The 25,087-nt window shown below is 35.8% G+C and overlaps 3 protein-coding genes across 6 annotated transcripts; 2 read left to right on the top strand and 1 right to left on the bottom strand.

Annotated features, from left to right (window-relative positions):
* The first annotated feature begins 6,765 nt into the window (after positions 1-6,765).
* Positions 6,766-10,596, top strand: LOC113753048 (WAT1-related protein At3g28050-like). Of its 3 annotated transcripts, XM_027297124.1 has the most exons (8): positions 6,766-6,878; positions 7,215-7,468; positions 7,699-7,773; positions 7,934-8,047; positions 9,315-9,543; positions 9,721-9,879; positions 10,000-10,151; positions 10,253-10,596. In XM_027297124.1, exons 2-8 carry the CDS (start codon positions 7,263-7,265, stop codon positions 10,398-10,400), a joined length of 1,083 nt encoding a protein of 360 aa, XP_027152925.1. In that variant the 5' UTR covers positions 6,766-6,878; positions 7,215-7,262; the 3' UTR covers positions 10,401-10,596. The 3 variants fall into 3 exon arrangements, with proteins under 3 accessions (XP_027152925.1, XP_027152924.1, XP_027152926.1); XM_027297123.1 differs by lacking the exon at positions 6,766-6,878 and having other exon boundaries at positions 7,022-7,468; XM_027297125.1 differs by lacking the exons at positions 6,766-6,878; positions 7,934-8,047 and having other exon boundaries at positions 7,026-7,468.
* On the bottom strand, positions 10,318-14,731 carry LOC113753047 (protease Do-like 9). 2 transcript variants are annotated; one of them, XM_027297121.1, is made up of 10 exons: positions 14,009-14,731; positions 13,490-13,689; positions 13,199-13,379; positions 12,893-13,084; positions 11,692-11,924; positions 11,464-11,565; positions 11,320-11,370; positions 11,139-11,243; positions 10,825-10,938; positions 10,318-10,729 (listed from the first exon to the last, which is right to left on the bottom strand). In XM_027297121.1, the coding sequence occupies exons 1-9, from the start codon at positions 14,607-14,609 to the stop codon at positions 10,840-10,842; spliced, it is 1,764 nt and encodes a 587-aa protein (XP_027152922.1). In that variant the 5' UTR covers positions 14,610-14,731; the 3' UTR covers positions 10,318-10,729; positions 10,825-10,839. The 2 variants fall into 2 exon arrangements, with proteins under 2 accessions (XP_027152922.1, XP_027152923.1); XM_027297122.1 differs by having other exon boundaries at positions 10,834-10,938.
* Positions 14,732-19,375: 4,644 nt separating this feature from the next.
* LOC113753282 (alpha-dioxygenase 1) lies at positions 19,376-24,817 on the top strand. Its single transcript, XM_027297396.1, has 10 exons — positions 19,376-19,526; positions 19,772-20,035; positions 20,360-20,509; positions 20,749-20,882; positions 22,144-22,360; positions 22,562-22,707; positions 23,116-23,343; positions 23,558-23,760; positions 23,926-24,169; positions 24,331-24,817. The coding sequence occupies exons 1-10, from the start codon at positions 19,404-19,406 to the stop codon at positions 24,554-24,556; spliced, it is 1,935 nt and encodes a 644-aa protein (XP_027153197.1). The 5' UTR covers positions 19,376-19,403; the 3' UTR covers positions 24,557-24,817.
* Positions 24,818-25,087: the final 270 nt, after the last annotated feature.

The raw sequence follows: 25,087 nt of genomic DNA, 5'->3' as shown, positions 1-25,087 counted from the left end.
TTCTAAGGTTCCGTTTGAAATCTGAATACTAAAACAATTAATTTGTTAAATTTTAAGCATTGAAAAGAAATATATGATGTTTGGATTTTAATGCTAAATCTATTTATACTATTCGATAAATATTTATAACTGAATGCTTAATAAGTTTAATTTTATAATTTTGCTCTTATATGTTTTTATTCAAAAAAGAAATAGAATCTATGATTTAATTAATTTAAAATTGTTAGGTATGAAAATGACAATATTTATTTTTAAATTCAAATTAATATAAAAGATGAAATATATTATATGAAAAGTATGAAAAATATGTGAAAATCATTAAAAATGAAAAAAAAAAAGAGAAACAAAAAAACCGTTAGATAGAAAATATGAGAATGTTCAATTAGATAAAAATTTTGAACATAATTAATAAACAATGGTAGATAAGCATGTTCAATTAGTTGATGTAATTCTATTGATTCTTATCAGAATTAAGCATTCAATTAGGATTCTTATATTGAAAAAAATACACATAAGTTCAGCAGATGAGCTTTCATTTATTAAACATTCAAAACATTTGAATGTCTGAAAAGATTCAGTTTCAGCACTTTTTTATGTTATTAAACAGACCCTAAGTCAAAAGCTTTCTTGGTTTTCCTCTTTCGAGTTACTACATGATTATTTAACTGGTAACTTATTCAATTTCTTTTTATGAAATAATAGTAATAAAAGAACAAAAAACAAATCTTGACGGGAACCAAAATCCATGATAATATTCGATTAACATGATCTGATCCTTGTGGTTTTACCTTCCGATAAGGGGAAAAGCACAGCAGGAGGGCAATGGCGAATATCACAAAAGGGCGGGTACAAACAGCAAAGTTTATGGCATCTTACAGCCAAAATGCTCCACTTGAGACGAATAAGATGATGCCACAAACGAATAACGTGTCCCAGCGAGTTGCTTAATTAACCTATTGCAATTATTTTCTAATAGGAACGCTCAACAATGATTTTCTCCTGCCCTTTTTTTTTTTTTTTTCTTTTTGCAAATCTCGTGTAGATCTTGGGCGGACTACGACGACCCATAGCATTCATGCATGTTCATTGTGTCCGGAGATGCACTCAGTGGCGGCTTTTTATGGTCTATCGTTTTCTCGATTTGCTGACTACCAAAATCACAGGGAATCGTCGTATTCTAAGTATTAGCACACCATTGGAAATGTATTGCAAATTTCCTCCATCATTCTAAACAAAAGCTCTTACCTTCTCCTCATAATTTTCTTTCAAGTATTGTGTCTTTAAAGTATAGTTGTCATCTTTTCTCCCTAAATCCACTCCACTCTTATTCTTATTAAAATAAAAGATAGCTAGTAACGATTTTTTTTCCTTCTGTTTTCATGTTTTATGCATTCATAATCACTTTTTTTTTTTTGTTGGCTTGTATCTATCAATTGATTTTGTTTGGATTCCATTTTTCTAGACTTTATGTAGAAAAATTACTGTAGCGATTTGATATTTGAGAGGTAAACAGGTGATTGGAAAATGTGTCAACAGAAAACGTAACAATTTTTCTTTGAAAAATTACAATCCAAACACATCTAAAATTCTTATACTAATTTATACAGGCGAATTAAAGATCATCCATCTGCTCCTCTTGATCACTGTCGCGTCACTCTTTTTATTTTGGTTAAAAAATAGTTTGGCAGCCTTGCATATTGCTTGATATTTTGATGTACCAAAATTATCTAGCTTTTAATCCAATGCACATTTATATAGCTCGAGCTATCAAATTACAACTTCATAAGTCACTTAAACTAATCCAACACGGAACTTTTTTTATCATTATATTCTTTCAACGTTTGGAAAAAAAAATAAAATGTAAATATCCAAATTAGTTTAATATATACAAGAGACTTCAACCGCTACTAAATTAGAATGGAAGTTTGTAAATTTTTTAGGTATTTTGTTTGAGTAGGTCATATTTTATTTACATTATTGTCCACCATATAAATGGGATCTGTCTAACGATTGCCCATTGGAGATTCATTATATATATATTTCAGGTATCATACTTTGAGAAATGTAAGATTAATTAGGTAAAGTAAATAAATACAAAGAAAAATTGGTAGAATTAAATAAAAAAAAACCAATATAAATGTAGGAAAGGGTATAAAATAGATTAGGTGAATTTTAGTGATGTTAACGAGTAACAATTTGACAACGGTTAGGAAAAACAGAGAGAATTAAAGCTACAAAAAGTTTATAAGTACGCTAAAGCTGACCGATGAAGTGCAATTTCAAAACGATTCCCACTACCATTTTATCTTCTCCCCAACACACACACCAAAACCACACAAAGCACCTGAAGTGTGGTGTGCGCGAAAATTGTGCGGTTGCAAGTAGGGCTGTCAACGGGTCGGGTCCGGGCCGGAATTCATTATTCCGGACCCGGACCCGAATTACTATGCCGGATCCGGATCCGACCCGTTTACCCGACGGGTCTTTTATTCTATGTTCCGGATCCGGATCCGGCAGGTCCCGGATCCGGATCCGGGTCTACCCGAACAAATTTACCAGAATTTATAATTTCTAATAAAAATGAGAAAAAAATATATTTGTAAACTAATTTCTAACTAATGCAAAGAAAAAACCAAATAAGAAAAGAAATCAAATTAACTTTATTAAAATACATCATCCTAATCAAATTATATTGATAAATATATATATTTAAAATTATTAATTCATTTATATCCGGATCCGGGTCTAATACGGGTCGGAATACTATATTCCGTATCCGACCCGTTTTTTTGTTTGACAAAACGGATCCGGATCCGGATCCGGGAAACGGAATTAAATCCCTACTCATACCCGCAATAATTTCACGGATCCGGTCCGGATCCGGGTCTAGACCCAACCCGTTGACAGGCCTAGTTGCAAGCCCAGTCTTTTGTTGCTACATTTCGGGGCCTTTTTTTAAAATAGTATAATTATTCCCTGTTCTTAACCATCACATTGCTCATTTATTTTAATAATAATAATACACACAAAATTATCTCAAATAATTTACTATCCAAACACACTAAATAATATTTTCAAACAATCTTCTCATTCAGACACACATATTAATGATTTTTCATTAGTCCTCCCCAATATATGATTAATTTCTCGGATAAATGCTTGGAATTAATCTGAGTGCCTTGTGATTGGATCGTTTATAATATTCCCTCCCTTTTTTTATAACTGACGTTTAAGGTTTTGCACACCAATTAAGAAAAGTTTTTCATTGCTTAAATCTGTACACTACTTTCCTTTTGTACCCTCATTAATTGTCCAATTCACCCATGTTTTCTCTCACTAGAGTACTAAATGGTGCTGTTTTACTAGGCCAAAAGCAATGCAATAATTACTAGGAGTAGTAATTAAGAACCCTGTATTGAAAAAGAGAGATAAAAGGGTAAAATTGTGAAAAAATAATTAATACTATATGGGGATAATAAAATTACAGATAAAAGTACATTAGAGCAAATTTCTTAAACGTCAGTTATAAAAAAAGGGAGGGAGTATTATATCATTGGGGTTTTACGCTGTGATGTGGGGAAAGGCACAGGAAAGGCAGGCACAGCATTTACCAGTTGTAAGTTGTGTGCCGTATTTATCCAGTCTCGATTCTCGATTCTCAAATTATAATTAGAATTATTTGATGCCGCTGAAAAATTCAAAGCATGAAATTTAGTGCCTATAGAATTAGAATTGAATTCAAATTCTCTGCAAAAAGTCAACATTCAAACAGCAGGAATAGAATTGGGACATTCAATTCCAATTCTATGGAACCAAACGCACGCTCAAAAATTTTGAGAAAATGCTTTTGTCTTGTCTTTTTATTATTATTACTATTATTTTCCTTTTTCTTTGTCATGTCTCTCGATAAAGGTATCAAGAAATGGATTATTCACGGGATCCGCCGGCTGCGAAAGAATTTACCAATTACTACATGCAGGCCGGGATCCGTCCGGTCACAAACTTTCTATCACAACTAACAATCTAAACGCAAAATAAATAAATAAATAATAATAGGAAAAATCATTCAAAACATTTCTCATATTTTTTAAAATGACTTTTTTCGTCTCTCACTTTTAAAAGTGTACTTTTGCATCCCTTACAGATTCACATTAATCAAATTTGGTCCCTACCTTCCCTACTTAGGTTTCCGATTAAATTTTGGTCGGAATCTACTACGTACCTTGCACGTGATCATTTTTTAAGAGCAAAATTATTAAATTAAAATTTACATAATCCGGTCCATAATTCCTCACATTTCATAAAATGAATTTTTTTTATTCTTCATATTTTATAAAATAATTTTTCATCCTTCATTAATCATGTGTACGAATAACTTTTTTTAAACTCATGTATATATCTATTTAATTTCTCCTGAATAGTACAAATAGCACGTAATATATCTCTATTTCAAACGAAATCAAATAGAGATATATTACATGATATTCGTATTATTCAGGTGAATTTAAATAAATATATACAGGGATTTAAAAATTTGTTAGTTTTTCCCTCATGTTCATTTTCTTTCATTCGAAAATTGAAAATAAAGAAGACACTTAATCCTAAACATTATCAAGTGCTTATATTGAATTAAATTTGGACAGAAAAAATAAACAAAAAAAGTATGATAAAAAGAAATAAGTGATTAGTACTTTCAAATTTTAAAACAATCACAAGGTAAGAAATTTAACTGTTGGTCTTAAAGATGGCGAGTAGAAATTTCAGATTTAAATTATAATTTGTTAGCATGACTATAAAATTCGAATTAGGACTGATTAATTATATGGCTTTATTACATAACTCAATAAATGAATTATTACCAAAAGAGAAAGGCCATAATATTGAACAGATTCACATGGTAAAATCAAATAGATATATCTGGGTTTAAAACAAAATTGTTAGAGTTAAATTCATGTATATATCTATTGAATAACATGTGTACAACTACAATTAATCTGTTTAAATAAAATTAAGTGGAGATATATTATATGTTATTCGAACTATTCAGGTGAAATCAAATAGACATATACATGAATTTAAAAATAAAACTATTCTTACACTTGGTGAATAAAGAATTAAAAGTTCATTTTATGAAAAGTGAGAAATGAAAAAATTCATTTTGTAAAATGTGAGAGACGAAATAATTTATTTTATGAAATATAAGGGACTATAAATCGAATTATGTAAATTTTAATTTGATAATTTTATCTCTAAAAAATGATCACATGCAAGACGCGTGATGAATTCTGATAAAAATTAGTCGAAAATCTAGGTAGGGATCAAACTTGACCAATATGAGTTTGTAAGAGACATAAATTTACACTTTAAAAGTAAGAGACGAAAAAAATCATTTTACAAAGTATGAGGGACGTTTTGAACGAAATCAAATGTTGTGCAACTGCAAATGTCCTTAGGCACTAAAATCAATCTTAACTAAAATTTTGGCATTTTCTAGTCTCAACCTGTGTGTTCTAGACCTAATGAGGAGGGGAACTTTTATTCCCCCTTTCTTGGGATTTGGGATAAGAACGGTTAATAGAGAAATCGTTTGGACTGATTTTGTGTATTTTGCACAAGATGTAATTCAGTTTACACATGATGTAACTTATTTTACACAACGTATAACTATAAAACAAAATTTAATGGACCTCACATATAATGTAAAAAAATGATGTATAAAATAAAATCTGAATCTTACAATTTTTTTTTTTAGCCAAATCTTGCTTATTAACCTTCCAGATGGTAGTTTCCCGTTGCTGCCCCAAATGCCCTTCTTGTGGGTTAGGCCATCACATCATTGAAACGCAGCCAACATTGCTCCTTTTTACTCATTATCAAGCTTGGAAATATGAAGGAGACCCATTACGCACGAGATTTTAGACGGATCCAACCAACCAACAACTGGTAGGCCTTAGGCCTCCTTTCTATAATCCAAAGGGGAAAAATGTGTGTATGTATATATATACAGATCCAACGAAATTAGACGAACGTGAATATCTTCTGCCACATTCCTTCACTTCCGTCGGTAAGCCAGCGCTCTCAAGAACCTAACAAGAAGTACATCATACAGACCAAACCCAATCGAGAGCTCAAATATTCGTAATGCATAATTTAAAAGAAAAGAATTGTTTGCATGAACAAGAAGAGAGCCACAGGGTCTAGAAAGATATTTTAGCCTGACGAAAGGGATAATAGTACTGTTTTGGTCTTTCATGCTGTATAGCCGAAGGGATTTTTGCTATAAACTCAGCTCAATGCCTTTGCCAAATTTTGTATATATGCAAGAGATTCAGAAGATAAAATAAGAGAGTTGATGGAAGAGAAGCACCGGTAATGCTACTGCATGAAAAGTCTTAAAATTTTCTTTCCTTTTTTGCTTTTTTTTTTTTTAAAAAAAAAAAAAACTTAATTTTACAGTAATGGAGAGGATCATCCAATCCAGCTACTGGTTTACATGTCATATTTCCTCAACCACCTTTGAGCTTTTGATTGATCATTGATCCCTTCCTTGTCTCGTGCGATTCTAGTACCACTCACTCACTCACTACTCACTAGTCACTAGCATTATATTCTTTTTTTTTTTTTCATTATATTCTCAATCAGACTTTTTTAGCAGAAGACAACACGAGAAAGAAAGATGGTGGGACCAGTCCCTTCTTTGACCCGAGTGACTGTATGACGCGCCGCACCACACAATCAGAATCACAATCACAAAGGCCCCGGAAATCTTTGGGGGTAAGAAGAAAGTAACTGCTCAACTCTACCAACAAGGCAAGAACTCCCCCACTCCATGGGTTGTTAGTACTATAGTAGCCTCTCTGCATTCGTAAATTTAGCAGGCAAGTAATCATCTGAAATTAGATTCCTGTTGACGAAACCATTCATAAAATTTGGAGATTAGAAGGGGGGGGGGGGGGGGGGGCTTAATAATTTTTATTAGAGTTTTTTTTTTTTGAAACAAGGACTTTGCTGTCTCGTTGGTAATGGTAGATGAAATTTGCGAATTACTACTACAATTTGCTGATCTTTGGCTCTCTCTCTTTCTTCTTCTTCTTCTTCTTCGATGAGCATTGAGCAGCACCACTGAATTCTAATTTCCTAGCCTAGCAGTATAAATCTGCTATTCTTTTAGGTGGAGTGTTTTTACAACTGGTGTTGTCCCGTGATTGATGCAGAGAAAGGAGAAGCCAAAAAAAAAAAAAACTGGGAAGGAAGAATTGAAGATGGCAGCAGAGAGGGAATACTACTGTCACAAACAAGTGGTACCGTTGGTAGCCATGGTGAGCATGGAGTGCACCAACGTCGGACTGAACACGCTGTTCAAGGCGGCCACCGTCAAAGGGATGAGCCATCATGTCTTTATCGTTTACTCTTACGCTCTTGCTGCTGCCTTGCTTCTCCTTCCTTCGACTTTCTTCTTCATCAACCGGTCTCTCATCTCCATCTCCATCTCCCCACCTCGTCCTCACTCTTATCAGTTTTTAGTTAATAATTTAATACTACTGCTTGGTACCAAGTTTCTAACATGCTTCGTAATTGATCGATGATCAATTGAATTGCTTCTAGTCGTAGCATCTACTTTTTCCCGTCTCTCTTTATTTGATTGATCTCGATGCACAGCTTTTTGTTTCTCTAATTGTTTTTTTTCAATTTGGTCAGATCAAATTCAAGACTGGATCTTCCTCCACTGAAATTCTCCATCCTCTCTAAGATTTTCCTGCTCGGACTGATTGGGTACATCTTTCTTTTTTTTCTTTTTAAATTTGAATTTCACATTTCAATTTCCTATTCACATTAAAGAGACTGATTGAAGGTTTATCTGAATGCATTTCCTAATTCGTTGCATTATCAGACTCTAAAATCTTGTGCTTGTATTTGTCGTTATGGAAGTTAGGTGCACATCGCAGATAATGGGATACACAGGCATAAATTATAGTTCTCCCACGCTTGCTTCCGCCATCAGCAACCTCGTTCCAGCTTTCACTTTCATACTTGCCATCCTTTTCAGGTCCGGTCCGGTCCCTTTCATTTAAAAAAACCTTCTCCACTTTAATGTATTTTAGACTCGTAGTAGTAGTTGCATTTTTATTAGAGTGCCAACTAAAACAATAAATAAGTACATGATGGGTGTAAATTTATAACCTGTAAAATGGGAATAAAAAAACCAAGAAAACGCACACCCAAAAAGTTAAGGAAAAAAAAAACAGCAACAACTGAATAATTGGCTCAGTTTGGATTAGCTATTTTTTAGGGTGTTTTAAAAAATTTTTACTGTAACAGTGTATATGAAAAATTTTACTATAATTTTTTTTGAAGTATTTAATATATTGTATGAATAAGATGTTTTTTGAATTCTTGTATATTAATGTAGCATTGTATTTAAAAAATTTGTTTTTGAAAAAATTTGTCAATCCAAACGGAGCCTTGCGAATAGCCCAAGAGGCTGTTGGTATCACCAAGACATTTAAATCTTGGTGGAGGTGGGAGGTCAAACAATCCAAACGGAGCCTTGCGAATAGCCCAAGAGACTGTTGGTATCACCAGGACATTTAAATTTTGGTGGGAGTGAGAGGTCACCTTGTTCTTCCATCTTGTCGCTTAATTGTGGCTTCCTCCGACAGAAAAATTCCGTCGGCTTTTCCTCCTCTTAAACTAGACTAAAGTAGGTTATGCAAATGTTATCGTTACGATAAAAAAAATAAAAATAAAAAATTCATCTTTCTTTCTTTGCCATCTCCTCAATGGTTCTGCGTTTTTCGCAAGAAGGACCCAGACCCCCGTACAAATCTTTGTTGTCTTGACCTCCCCCATATGTATATTCTCATTTTCGCTATGAACTTTTCATAGCTTACAGAGTCACAGAATCACACTCTCTTGGTTCGCTTTTAGAATATCTTGAACAGACTGGAATTAGAAATACTACTACGATATACCAGTAGTAATGTATCTTCCATTCGGTACGTTTGAGAAATTCCTGTAACTCGATATCTTAGTTCCAAATATAAGCACCCTGGAAATTCTTAGCCTGCTTTATCTGGCGTTAGGGTAAAATTTGTCAGCACTGCAGCATCTGCCAATTTCTCTAGACCATCATCCCATTGTTGATCCCGCCCCAACTGATCAGAAACTCCATGGCTGTAAATCTTTTCTTGGTGCTATCCATGGGCGTGATTCATTTTATGCTGCCGAAGTGTTCCTAGTCCGAGACATAACATTATGATAAGAGTCGTAATCTACAGAATGTTGCAATCTGACTTGAGGCTGTGTCTGTGCAGGATGGAAAAGTTAGCATTTAGAAGTTCAAGCAGTCGGGCAAAGGTCTTGGGCACCGTATTATCCATTTCAGGTGCATTTGTGGTGACCCTATACAATGGTCCAAGGATCAAACTAAGAAATACAATACCCATTCCCCAGCATCTCCATACAGCTCAATCCAACTGGAAGCTCGGTGGCTTGTTTCTCACAGCTGAATATATTTTGGTCCCCATGTGGTACATCGTTCAGGTCCGAGATTCTGATTCTTGATGACTCTCTCGTACAATTGTCTATGTACCCTGAATTGCTTCACCCAAGAACAACGAAATTATATTGTATTATTTTCTTCTTTTTGGGTTAACACCAAATTACTACTACAAGGTTTTCAAGTGCAGTATTGTATTGTCCAAATTTACACCATCTCAGGCTCAAATTATGAAGGAATACCCGGCAGAGATAACAGTAGTCTTCTTCTACAACTTGTTTGTCAGCATTTTGGCTGCATTTGCGGGCATCTTCATGGAACCGGACCTGAGCAGATGGAAAATTAGGCCTAACATGGCATTGGCCTCCATAGTCTGCTCGGTGAGTAATAAGAGAAATTTATTGCTTTGCTCTTTTTATCCTTTGTGGATGTTAGTGCATATCGTAAAATTACGAGAGACTTAACTTATAGACACAAGTACTTTCCCGGGATATGGACAGGGAATCTTTGGTTCTTTCTTGAACAACACAATTCACACTTGGGCCTTGCGGTTGAAGGGCCCCGTCTATGTTGCAATGTTCAAACCATTATCCATCGTAATTGCCGTTGCAATGGGAGTCATCATCCTCGGTGATGCTCTGTATTTAGGAAGGTATGCAAAACAACTCACTCCCTCTTTCAAACCCATGAAGAACTCCTCCTGTACGTCATGGCTCAAGTATCATGACATGCTTTCTTTTGGCTCTTGAGCAGCATTCTCGGAGCAACAGTAATAGCTCTTGGATTCTATACTGTAATGTGGGGAAAAACAAAAGAAGAGATGGAAGAATGTGATGATATTAGTTTTCTGGAGACCTCTGCAAACCACAAGCTTCCGTTGTTACAAAATTACAACGCTTAAAACAAGTAAAAGACCAGAGATTGATATCCCCCTTTAACTATACATTAACTAAAGCTAGTCATCTCTATTTGTATATAACTACCTATTGCACTTGTATAACCAGTAAGGTGGTGTGCAGACGCATCAAACATTGGCTTCCGTGTTTTACATGAACCCCTGAATAGAACTAAATGATCTACAAAACTGTACTTCCCTACATTCTGATGCAAGATGAATTAAGCTGTAATACGGAAAACCTCAATCAAACATCATGTTGTCACACGATCATCAGATGCGCGGAGTAGGGAAGCATCTTCTTGTGATACAAGTAACCAAAAGAAACAATCGATCTGCAAAAAGTTGACAGTAAGAAGCAAAGTCGTATATGTAAGTGAAGGGGAAAAGGAGAGCACAAACGGGAAGAGAATTTTTAGGGAGGCCCTACATCTGCAACCTGCTTTCATGTCTTGAGATCATCAGACATCGGCGAAGGTATACAATGCATCGCTAGAATGTCAGCTGTTGCTGCTTTTGCAGATTTAGTCTGGAGAACCACAATCTGCATACAATAAAAAGCCAATGAGGTCCATCCACATTAAATAATAATAGGTAAGCACAAAGGCCTCATGCTCCCGATAGTAGCGTGAAACTTGAAATCGAAATAATTTACACAAATTTTCAAGTTCTAACCCCTGCTGCATAAAGAAGGGACGGAAGCACAGACAGAGAGAGTATGTGTGTGTCAGAAAGAGAGAGAACCTGGTCATATTCAAGATCGAACTTCAAAAATTCTTCATCACAGGCTTCCACCATCGCAGCCAAGATTTTCAGGTTTTTGACGGGTTTTCCGTTGAAAGCCATAACCTATACCAGTCATTGTCAACTAATTAAGTTCAGAAGTTTGCTTCATTATAGTTTTGAGCCCCTAGCTATAACCAACCTGTGTGTTGACTATTTCCTCATAACCAATGTTGATATCAGCGACAAGCACCTGATACACATTTCACAAGGCACCAATCTTTGAGTCCGATCAAAAACAATTTGCAAATGTAGTTTGTATGCAAGAAAGTAAAGATAATTTTACCTGAGAAACAAGAACAACTTGTTCGTCAACTGACTGTGCCATACCATGCAGATGTTTGTCCAACAATTTAACAGGAGCTTCAAATTCGTATTCTTTACCATACTGAAAAGAAAGCAACAAAACAAATTTATCAAGGTAGATAAAGGAAAATTCTAAATTTGGATAGTTTCAGAAACAAGGGAGACAAATAACATAGCGAGGATGTCCGATATTAAATTAGCCACACACCTCTGAACGTAAATATGGGACAGAAACAGCTGTAAAGACAAATCCACCAACAATGTAATAAGAAGGTGGTTTCTCCCTTATGTGGGCTGGAATAAGCCTTTTATGAGTTGCCAGCTTTATACTGAACTCGAACATCACAGAGTTCCTGAGCACTTTGACTGCAGCACTATCTCCGGTGTATTTTTGCGAGACAAGATAACTAAAACCAATGCGCTCTCCATGCCTAAAAGGAACTGAAAAGGAAGAGAATGCACACCTAGAGTTAGGAAGGATCAACTACAAGTTGTGGAGTAGCCAACATGTACAACAAAAATAGGATTGCAATCTAGAATTTTGTGGAAAAGACGAAGAAGGCAATGGTTGATGGAACCAATTCACTTTTGAATTATTCCTCCAAGCAGGTTAGTAAAATGCCACAAAACAAGGAAATGAGTTCCAGATAAAGCGCAATGCTAATAAATATCTGGAGAGACACAAAAGAGAATAGCATGTAAAGGACTTGACACCACATAAGAATGAATGCTCTGAGTTATTAAAAAGAAAAGAACAGGAAACCAGTCAAGCTACCCTCAGAAAAGACTAGAAGTCTCTAAACAACACTAGTAGTTCTCAAAAATGTTGTATTTAGCATGTGTAAAAGCTGTCACCTCTTGAAACCATGATTCTGCAACAATACTGAGAACTGCAGAATTCCAGCATAGTTCATCTGGATATACATACATATTAACTGCTCACATATGTGAAGCTATGCTTGACTAAAATAAACACTCAAATGCTTATCCAAACACTTCAAGAAAAGGAGATGAGAAGAAAAATAACACAGCAAACTTTATGCAGTACATTATATACTACTACAAAAAAGACCGTCTCATGAGTTGGATTGGTCATTATTTGCAAAAAAAAAAAAAATTCTTGCGTCACAAACACATTTTCCAACCACCTATTTTATTTTCCCAACTATCCTTTTATCTCATATACATCACATCACAAAAAGTGCTAAACTAATTATTCCAAAAATTTTTCGAAATAATCTTCTATCCAAACACACTCTACTATTCAAGTTTAGATGATGCAAATAAAAATGACTGGCAAATTTCCAACTCAATCTTCTGCAAACAATAGGCCACTGAAAGATCATAGCTAATGAAACTAAAGTTTTGGCATCTATTAGTCATGACAATAGGTGGTAATTAAGGCTTGCCTGTTCCATCATTTGCAATATTCACCCCATCAAAGCTGATAATGACATCAGAAGGCTTCAAAACATGAGATTCTGGAGCAGTGGGCTCAATTCTTCGTATGCGTACACCCTTTTGGTTAGATGTCATGCCCATTGCCATGCGCAGATCAGGATTTTCCATCTTCTGCCACTCAACCCCAAGCACAGGAAATCCTGGAATGTTGTCAATGTCCATAATGAGGCAAAGAGAAGCAATTACCTCACAGGCTCTGGAAAAGACAGCAATATAATATATGAAACATAGAATAACATTTTTGGACCTGCTACCTGTATATGCCCCATTCTTTTGGTAATCTTGAATGAAATGCATGATTACTGGTGTTGGTATCACGTAACCAATATTCTCGACATCCTCATATTTGAGAGACTGAAATGCAATACCCACGCATTTGCCCTTATCACTAAAGGCAGGGCCACCTGAATTACCAGAGTTTATGGCAGCATCAATCTGTAAAATCACCCTATCAGAAATTACAACAAGAAAAACCATAAAACAACATAACCAACAGAAGTTTCAGAATCCTGCAGTGAGGAGGAACGAAGAGGTTGAATCATGACCTGCAGTCCAAGAAGCTCAGTAGACCCATGAACGTAAGAAAGAATTTCCAAGCGCGAAACAACTCCACTTGTCACTGAGATTGTATCGCCCCCTATAGGGTAACCGACAACAGTCACAGCATCTTGCAATGCAGGTAAATCTCCAAATTCAACTGGTGTAACTCCTTCCCAGAATTCATCATCGCTCACAGTCAGCATAGCTACCTCATCACAATTCAAAGCACAGGTAAGTCCCAAAAGGAATTGGAAATCCAACTACATTAGTCCCTCCCCCCGAATGGGCTTTTCCTTGCCTCTTTTTTTCAATCAACAATCATGCAAGCTAAGTTAAATTTGTCGTCGAGATTACTCTTCTAAATCAAGAAACTGAATAATTGTAATTAAAAGCTGATGCTCCAATAAAGAATGCCAACCAATGATGAATCACCTTCACAGTAGCTAGTTAGTGCACATATGCAATTGCGAATTTGGTAACACAAAATTCTCCCCCCAAACACAGAATAAATAAACAAGAAATACCGATGTCGCATTCGTTGCCAATAGCAAGGACGGTAGCCAAGTATTTAGTATCAGAACCGCGTTTCTTAAGCTTGACTTGAGTGTGATGCTCCACAGAGTGAGCATTGGTGAGGACTCTCCGGCCTCCAATGATGAACCCACTGCTGCTGGAGCTGTACTGCCGCTTCCTCTGCCATGGCAGCGAGAAATTCGGCTCAGTGTGCACGCAGAAGACCTTCACCACAGCGTCCATCGACGGCACGGCCTTAGCCGCCGAGTGGGCCACCTCCGCCGCATGCCTGGGGTCGCCGGTGGGAGCAGCCGCGAAAGCCAGAAACTCCCCTTCCCCTCCGCCGCCATTGATGTGAGCATGATCAGGCAACCTCGAGCCCCGTCTCTCCGGTGATGCTCCACCATCGTTCTTGGGGTCCTCAACTTGTTTCTTGGGACGGCCGCGGCCGCGGCCCCGGCGTAGGGTAGGAGGTTCTTGGCTGGTTGCTTCGGAAGTAGGGTTTGGAGGTATTCCGCCGTCGTACACGGCGGCGGTGGAAGTAGTGGTGTTGGCGTTCTGAGCAATGGAATTTTTGGGTTTTCGGCCTCTTTTCCTCTTTAAGCCTGCCATTGCAACGGAAAACTACTAGCACAAGTGCAGTATAACCCAAGTCGATTTAAACCGAAAAGCTTAATAGTACCAATCCTAATTTAGTAGTAGCAGTACTGTAACGAGAAGGTTGATGACTGATGGTGAAGAAGGGCCTTTGTTTTGGCGATGAGAAGCAGAAAAAGCTGAAAGAGGCGAAAGTACGTAATAGGATTTGGGCCCGCTAAGCCGTAGGTTAATTGGGCTCACAAATGAGTTCCTTCACTTTACCCAGACCTTAGGCCTGATGTTATGATTTGACGTGTGACTCCACCGCGTCGACCGTGGACTGGACCTTTTGACGTTTTCTGTATGGGCCTAAATTCGTTATTTATTTATATATGTCCTTCTTGTCACTATCTGGCCTCGATCTTCAGGGAATGGGGAGGGGTTGGGGGTAGGGGCGGGGAAGAGGAAGAGGGCTAATTTCTTGGATTATTGCTGAGAAAATAAAAAATCGAAACAATAATGTTATTCTAAGATGCGTATGGTATGAAACCATACCTGTCGAGATTAGTCAGTCCGACAGGAAAGAGAAAAAAAAAATTTTTTTAAGTGTTGGGCTGCTGACTGACGAAGCACAGCAACAAAGAAATATATATTTTTTCAAATGCAGTAAGCGTGACAGCAAAATTTTTTAAAAAATATGATGGCCATTGTGCGCATCTTTGATTCCTTGTTTGCCGCTTGATTCCTTTGAGCGCATCTTTTAAATATGAATCATATGATGGCCTTTGTGGGCAGCTTCGAGGAAATTCACTTTTCCATTTCCGAAATTTCCAAGTTCTGCAGATATTATGGTATATTTTATCTTTTAATATATATATATATAACTCGGAACATGTTCCGACTCAAACCCTTAGAACCGAGTCGGCACATCAAACTAAAAGAGTGCTCCGCGTTCCCACTAGCGACCTTGGACAGCCACGGGTTCAAGTCCAAGGTAATTCAATATATTATTGTTATCATGATTTTTGACAAGATTCCGCAGATATTGTGGCCATTGGTGCTTATCATCTGGTGGTCCATTTAATGCATCTTTCATATATTATTATTTGTTTGTGTCTACATCCTCGACAAGTTTGAATACTTAGTGTTGCCCAAAATTGTTTCTTTACCGATTGAGATAATCTCAAAAACCTCCCTTGAGATTTTTTTTAAAAATCACTTGACACGTTTAAAGTTTTAAAATATCACTTATCTCCCCTAATAATTATAAAAAGATTACATTAACTCTAACTTGACACTTAATTCACATATCAAATAAATTGAGTTCAAAATATTTTTTTTAAAAAGAAACGAAAGCTACTTTCTTCTCTTTTCTTTTTCTCTATCATTCTCTCTTACTCATTGTTTGGATAACTACGCAATATTTTATTTGTAAATTATAATAAATTAAATTTTATTTATCTTTTTATTTTTTATGGTTGTAATAAAGTGTGGGAATAATTTTGTCCAACAACTACACGATCCTATTTCACAGATTTAGAACAATTATCGACTAAATGGTCACAAATTTACTGATTAAGTTATTTAGTGATAATTATTAAAAAAATAATTTAATAACTAAAATATGATCCGAGCTGAGTGTTTTGCCCAACAAAAAGAAGATGACTAGGATCGAACGTGGGCTATTGGAGAGAGAAGACAGATTGGCTGACGGACTTGTCAGCATTTAAAATTTTTTTTTCTTTGCTGTCGGGGACTGAATAAGCCCGACAGCCAGCATTTTTCAAGTTTCAACGTTATGACAGTGTCAACGTTTTCTAGATGTCAGAATAATATAAAGGCTTCAATTTGTATCTTTCAAGCAGACAGGTTGATTTGTTTTTATGAAGAAGAAGCGGCAGCCAATAAAATTTCTTTGACACATTGGGCAGCCGATAAAATACCGGAAGCTTATGCCGAAGAGCAGCCAAACGGGAAGTGAACGCTTAATTTGGAGCAAACATTATGGATAATTTTAGAAACCTCTATTGACGTTTTGTAATAATATCACTTAATACCTCTAAATTTTAAAAAATTACTTGCCTCCCTATTTTTAACTATTTGTAACAATATCAACCCGTTTCAAATATAGTATTTAAAAACTCATTAGTGGATAGAAAATATATTTTCATTCCAATATTACCCTTTTTGTGAATTATTTTAGTTTCATAACAAATCAAGTTAATCCCTTAACTTTTAAAAGCTTGGATGATATAATTTTTTAATTAGGAATTACAGAGTGTTAATAAGGTTGAAAGACCTATTAATAATTTTCATGTCATTCGTCTACACAATAAATATAATAGGCATTCTAAATAAATTAGAAAACCGACGAAATTTATCTGCGAGTATTACAATGAAGAAAATAACATTTTGTATCTTAAAGATACCTCAATTAAGTTACTTAATATATAGTTAAGAATTTATCTTTTTCAAGTTTTCAAGCCATTAATCTAGACAAGAAATAGAAAATTTAAAAACTGTTTACACAATTCATAAAATCCTTAAATTCATCTACAAAGCACTTTTGAATTTAAAAAATAATTGTTGTCTTTGGAAAGAAAAACCTCAAATGGGTTGGTAAGTGTAAACGCTTTACCTCTCTTTTTTTTTTTGGTTTTCAAGCCATCGATCTAAACAAGAAATTTTAAAATTTCTAAAAACGTGAAAATGTCGTCAAACTAATCGAAAGTACTTCACAATAGCAACAAAGGAATAATATTTTTTTGGCTTGAAAACACTTTGAATAGAGTCTTACGACTTTTTTTTATTTTGTACGTTAAAATAAATAATGTTATATTGTGTCGGTCAAAATTATACATTTGTATAGTTTGCCTCTATTTTCAACATTTTATTGCGTGCTTTCAATTTTAGAAAAGAACTAGGACAACAATGGACACTTTTGAAATAAAAACGTCTTCTCTATCCAAAAATGAGTTTTTAAATAGTAGTATATTTTAAAATGGGTTAACCATTTGTTATAAAAAGTTAAAAGTATGGAAGACAATTTTTTAAAAGTTAAGGGGTGTTAAGTGAAATAGTCAAAGACCTCAAGGGAGGTTTCTAAATTATCCTAAAAAACTATGAAAGTATTAATAAATTTTCAGATCTACAAATACTCTGATACACGAATTTGAAAAGTAAAACGTAGCGTCGTGATATTAACACAGTCTACATGTGGGAAATATATTTAACACTTGGCATGTGCTGTACCTACCGTAATTGGATTCTCACGAGAAATTTCATACTTGGACATTTCGTCCGCTTGCGAGAAGAAAGCATCGCAGTCCACGGCGATCTTTATTAATATTTGAAATAAGAAATCAATAGCGTAACGGGAACGTTAAAGATTGAATTAAAAATTCTCTCTCTAGACTGCATCCTATTCTTAAATTAACATTTGGATTCACCCAAGAAATTCCGCAATATCGCAGTCCACAGCCGATCATTATTACATTTGAAATAAGAAAACGATAGCGTAATGCCGTAATGGGATTGAATTGAAAACAATAATATTATATCTCTCTGGACTATATCCGTATGTTTGGATATGCTCAACCAAAGGACGTTCAATTTGGTTGATGGCATGGCAAGCGAAAAATCGCAACGGATCTTCTGTCCTACATTCTGTACCACTCTCGTTCCATTTTTTTATTATATTGCTATTTTTTCTACATAAATATCATGTTTTAATTCTTTTTTGTTTCCTTAAAATCCAATAACTATTCATTGAATAAAAATTAAATATAACAGTTTCAAAAAAGTAATATATAATAGAAAATTAGAAAATAAAGCAGAAAATTCATAAAAAATCTCATTTTTTATGTATTTTAATTTTTTGAGTTTGTTAAATTTTTTGTATTACTTAGTTAATGGTTATTGGATCTTAAGAAAACAAAAAAGAACTAAAATATGATATTTATATAAGACAAATAGTAATATAATAAAAAATGAGACAGGGAGTAACATAGGATGTGGGACAGAAAATCCGTTGCCGCGAAAAAAGCATAAAAATTTGACAAAAACCGGGGCGGCGAAGATCCTCGAAGTGTGCTAGACATACAACAGCACAGCAGCCGTCCATTCCACCCAAGTATGAGGTGGGGTCTAAAATTAAACCACTCTCTATCTCTGCAGTAATTGGCGATTGGTAAGTAACACAAATAAGATAAGACAAGCGTCTGCGAAGTCGCATTATTCAGTTTTGAAAGAAATCTTTTATTTAAATCTGCCAAATTTGCGTTTGTGACTATTCAGTTTCTGTGTCATTAACGTTTGAAAATTGAACAATCAAATTCAGACAGCAGAACTATCTATTCCTAAAGTAGTTGACCACCACCATGAGAATTTTAAAATTATACTTGAACGTAGATTAAAAAATCAAATCTCTTTATCTACATTTTAAAATCTAGCTTTTTCTGAAAAAAAAAAAAAAAAAAATTTTTTCTTGGTTGGCTATAACGTACATGTACTTTTTGACTAGTGATTTTGAGGGAGTAAAAGAAAAGATAGATTTGTAGTCCTATCCTGGAGCCCCTAGATTGGCTATAACATACATATAGTTTTTGACTAGTCACAGAGGGAGTTAATTAAACTGTAAAAGTCAAGATAGATTACCAATGCCGTGAGGCCCGTGAGTCCGTGACCTGCATTCCAAGCAGCCAATCAGCAGGCCAGGGTCCGTGGATGTTATAAATCGATGCGCATTTTCTTCTTCTCATATATGATATAACATTAACATAACAGGGAGATCGATCCGTAGTTAAGCTCAAAATCGATCGAACAAGTATGGCTACACTAGTAGCTAATTCTGTTAAGGCCGTCTTGGTGGCCCCTTTTCATAACTTCATCCACAAAGATTTCCATGAAGTTGTAAAGCGGATGACTCTCGTTGACAGGCTTCTCTTTCTCGTAATAATTAGTTCTCTTGCTTATTCCTCCTCCACACAATCCTTCATCAGTTTATGAGCCATTATTATTATTGTTAAACTTTATCAATTCACTTGAACTACTATTTCTATTTGTGTGATGAAATCATAAGCGATGTGATGAGGTTCATTCATTTATCATTAATGTTAAACTGTTTTAACACACATTAGATGATGAACTAGCTGCTACTTCATTCACTTTAATGTTTGGTCCTTGACATGATGCAGATCATTCACTTCGTGGACAAGCTGGGAATTTGGCATCGTTTGCCGGTGTTCCTGGGGCTAATATATCTGGGCATTCGTCGCCACCTGCATCAGGAATACAATTTGTTCAACGTTGGCAAAACGCCAACAGGTGTTCGATTCAACCCGGCTGATTTTCCTTTTAGGACGGCCGACGGAGAGTTTAATGATCCCTTCAACGAAGGTGCTGGTAGCGAAGATTCCTTCTTTGGGAGGAACGTTCTTCCCGTTGACCAGCGTAACAAGGTATATATATTCAAGTATATATTGCTTGCTTCTTCAATTACTTGTTTGCTGGCAAATGTTTTGGAACTAACAAGAGGCAGATCCATGTAGTCTTCGCACCAAATCTCGAAATCCGTATTCTTGCCTCTGCAATTTCATGCATTGGCAAGTGGAAATGATTTAGCTTCCTAGTTACGATTCTTATGATTTCTATTGGGAGCCATAACCATTTAATCGTGTCTTTTTCCATTTTCTGCAAAAGCAAGTTTCCTTGAGCATTGATTAGCTCTAATTGCAGAAACATTTTGTTTACGTCAATAAATGTTAAATATATGCATGATGCAGTTATTGAAGCCGAATCCTATGGTGGTCGCAACAAAGCTTCTAGCACGTAGAAATCTCAAAGATACGGGGAAGCAATTCAACATGATCGCAGCTTCCTGGATACAATTCATGATACACGACTGGATCGACCACTTAGAAGATACCCAACAGGTCCTGCTCAACACACACACACACACACACATACTTGTATATAAATAAAAAATGGGCATATATATATTATATACTTATACTAGCTGGTACTAGTAAACTTCTTTGTTGGACGGCATTAATTTGATGGCGCACGACGTCTGTTTGTGTTTATCTGTTTAAGTATATATTACTCCTATATAATTTGATAACGTTGGCGGTGGGCCATATCGCTAATATCAAAGTTGAAATGTCGGGTTCAGATTGAACTTACTGCACCGGCTGAAATCGCAAGCCAGTGCCCTCTCAAGTCTTTCAAGTTTTATAAGACGAAGGAGGTTCCTACAGGCTTCTACGAGATTAAGACCGGTCACTTGAACCGCAGAACACCTTGGTGGTAAGAAATTTCAGTATAGTCAACAGCAAAGCCAAGCTTCTTCTTAATTATCTTTTTGAATTAGGATGCATGTGTTAATATATAGTTTAATACTAGGGATAATTTCAGAAACTTCCCTTGAGGTTATTAACGATTTTGTTTAGCTACCTCAAACTTTTAAAAATTACACCTACCTTCTTATCATTTAAAATGACAATACTGTTCTTAAATATTTTACTCCCTCCGTCCCATTTATTTAGTCATGTTTGGGGAATCCAACTTTTTAAAAATAGTGGTTTGATTGTGATATTTGTCATTCTCTTTCCAATTTTACTTCCATAAATTCAAAATTTAAATTTGAATGGTAACATGCATATGGTTAGAAAGAAAAGCTATATTGAAAAGAGAGACTAAAAGGTGTTTTGACTTTTTTTAACATGATAATTGTTTTGGGATATTCCAAAACGGAAAGTATGACATTTTTAATGGGACAGAAGGAGTCATGAAATTCCTTTATTTGGTATGCTTATACTTAGAATGACTTTTAAAATTATTTTTTCATTCTTTTTCCTTCTTATTCCTTTTTTTTTTTTGCCAATAAAACTATACCACTGTTTCCTCTAGTTTCTATTGTAATCAAATGTCGAACTAGTAATTTTTTTGATAAGTTAACTTATATATAATCTAATGTTTTTGCTGATCTTTATTTTCTATTTTTCAGTATTAAAGTTAACAATAAATCAAAAAGGAAATGGCTCCAAACCATTACTAAATAATGATAATCCCACTACTCGAAAAATTCATAAATTTTAAATGAATTATTTCAACATTTTCTTTTCTATCTTATAAATCTAAATTCATAATAAATACCATCAAAAGTACCTTATCATAGTGATAAATTTATTATTGTAGTTGTTTATCAAATAGTAGGTGTGGACATGAAAATTTGGCATAGTTGTTTATCATAGTGATAAAATTTGGCACCTTTTCCTTATAATTATACTAGATCATCTTATAATTGTATAGAAAAATAAATTAAAACTCATTATACAAGGGTATTTTTGGATATTTATTTAAAAATTTGACCAAGTCAATATTATTTTAAGATTTTGTTACTAAAACTATGTAAACAAGAGAGTTAAGTGTAATTTTTCAAACCTCAGGAGAGTTTAGTGAAATTGTTAGAAACCTTCTGAAAATATCCCTTAATGCTACCATAAGCTGAGTATGAATTAATTGAGTGGTGCTGGTGCATGCATGTACTGCGCGTGTAAACTGTTAGGGATGCGAGTGCTATTTACGGGAGTGACGAGAAGAGCCTGAAACAAGTGAGGACTTTTAAAGATGGAAAGCTCAAGATATCCAGGGATGGACTTCTTCTCCACGAGGATGATGATGGACGTGCCATCTCCGGCGACGTCCGTAACAGCTGGGCCGGCGTATCTCTGCTCCAGGCCCTCTTTGTCATGGAGCATAATTCGGTCTGCGATGCCCTGAAGGTTGTCATTAATTATATATATATTGATGCATGCACTTAAATTAACTTATTAACCAACCAGTACTACTGATAATCTCTAATCATGTCACGGCTCAGTACTCGAATATTTAGGAATACACGAATTGGCTTTTGAATAAATATGGTCTTTAAATATCTATTCTGACTTTTTGTGGTGTTGAATGGAATTAAATTACCGGAGCAGAAGGAATATCCGGAGCTGGGAGACGAGGAATTGTATCGGCATGCAAGACTGGTGACTTCTGCTATCATCGCAAAGATCCACACCATTGATTGGACTGTTGAGCTCCTCAAAACCGACACTCTGCATGCAGCAATGCGGGCTAATTGGTAACAACTACACACACACATATATATATACACACACATATACACACACTACTCCAGTCCTTCCCCTCCTACAAGTGCGTGCCAATGACAATGATAAATTATTTTTTCCGAACGTGGTTTCCAGATTCAGCAGTCCAGCATACACCTATGTCAATTCTGAAACAGGGAAATTAATAGCATAAACGATGACTAAGAGAACTAAGCATTCAATATATATATATGGCACCGTGAGACAAATACGCAGGTCCCAAAAATGGGGCTCGCATCGCCGGTCTATGTTAAACATTCTCCCACTATATGTTATACTACTACTAAGCTTCTTATCCGTCATTATTGAATTATTAGCGTCTGAGATCGACTCTGGTTTCTTCCGCAATTTAAATGAACCCAATGATAATTGAAAAATAGGTATGGCTTGCTGGGAAAGAAGTTTAAGGATACATTTGGGCACGTTGGAGGAGCCATCTTGAGCGGTCTGGTGGGGCTGAAGAAGCCTGAGAATCATGGGGTACCTTACTCCTTGACTGAGGAATTTGTGAGCGTTTACAGGATGCACTCCCTCCTGCCGGATGACCTTCTCGTCAGAGACACCAATGCCGCAACAGGACCCAATAAATCTCCTCCTCTGTCCAAACAGTATGATTACTCTTTAACAGTACTTATTGCTCTGCTTTTAATTAATTAGGCATTTATACAAAAGAATATCTTCAGCAGCCCATTATACATAACTAATTAATGCTGCCCTATTTCAAAAAGAAAACAGGAAAAGACTGTGTAGTAAGTAAGTAGTGCAGTACATTCTTTTTTTTTGTCTAATAATAAGTTCTCGGTGATCATCCTCATATTGCAGGATTGCCATGCCCAATCTGATCGGTATAAATGGGGAAAAGGTGTTGTCAGGAATTGGATTCACCAGGCAAATGGTATCAATGGGTCACCAAGCATGTGGAGCACTTGAGCTCTGGAATTATCCTCTGTGGCTCAGGGATGTTATTCCACAGAATCCGGATGGAACCGAAAGGCCTGATCACGTCGACCTTCCAGCTCTTGAGAGTAAGTTATCAATTGCTTCCTCTCTAGGATTTTTTGGGGTTTTAATTTGCTTTGGATTCTAGAGAATGATAAAGAGTTTTGAGTTCTAGTTTTGCCTAAAAGAGTATTAATCAAACAGTGATGTGATGTGATGCGTATTTGACACTCGGGTGTTATGCGACGCAGTTTTTAGGGACAGGGAAAGAAGCGTAGCTAGATACAATGCTTTCAGGAGGGCCCTCCTGTTAATCCCCATCTCCAAATGGGAAGACCTCACAGATGATGCTGAATCCATCAAAACTCTTCGTGAGGTCTATGGTAACGATGTTGAGGAGTTGGATTTGTTAGTGGGGCTCATGGCAGAGAAAAAGATCAAGGGTTTCGCCATTAGCGAGACAGCATTCATCATATTCGTCGTCATGGCATCGAGGTATGCTTAGGCTAGCAGCAGCAGCAGTTTATTATAATGTCACTCAAATCAGTTCAATATAGAAAGAATCCTCTCTCACTTAATTTAGTCTTTCTCAGTATAAATAAAGGCTTAATAATCCTCTCACAAGCTGAACGTTTGCCATTGGTGTATATCTCCAGGAGACTAGAGGCAGACAGGTTCTTCACAACCAATTTCAACGAGGAGACGTACACCAAGAAAGGTCTGGAACGGGTGAACACAACTGAGAGCCTGAAAGATGTATTGGACCGCCACTACCCTGAGATGACAAAGAAATGGATGAACTCCAGCAGTGCATTTTCAGTTTGGGATTCAGCTCCCAATGCTCGAAATCCTATCCCACTTTACCTGCGCGTTCCTCAGTGAAAGCGAATTAATTATAGCATCAGTTGTACTGCTTTAAGAAGTTTTGCAGGTGTCATTCGCGCACAAACGTTGTACCGTGTTCTTCGGTTTGAAGGAAACTGTAAACTCTTTCTTGGGCCTCTGCTGTTCTCATTACTGTTAAGTCGGCCATATACGTAGTTCCAGGCCTTGTTTGGATTGCGTTACCTTTAGGCGCTGTCCTAGCCCGTTCAGATCAATATCCTTTGTTATTTATTTATTTATTTTCGAGTGAATTGCTGACATCCACATCTTCTTGTCTTCTTATCTCTCTTATTCTCAAGTAAAGAAGAAAAGGCAAAAGGGGAGTTTGTGTCACATAAAACGTTTTATTCTTGCAGTGTTGTGGGCACGAAAATTGAAAACTCCCAAGCATTATGCTTAGTTTAGGAGTTTTATTAGCTTTTCACTTTTTAAGCGATTTGCCAAGGAGATCCCAATTCCACCTATACCTATATTAATTTGGTGTTAAAAAGGTTGGAAATACTATTAACTACTAATTGATACTTTCGA

This window comes from Coffea eugenioides, chromosome 11 (genome assembly GCF_003713205.1).
Source record: "Coffea eugenioides isolate CCC68of chromosome 11, Ceug_1.0, whole genome shotgun sequence".
NCBI lineage: Eukaryota > Viridiplantae > Streptophyta > Magnoliopsida > Gentianales > Rubiaceae > Coffea > Coffea eugenioides.
This window is presented reverse-complemented; position numbering and strand designations above follow the sequence as displayed.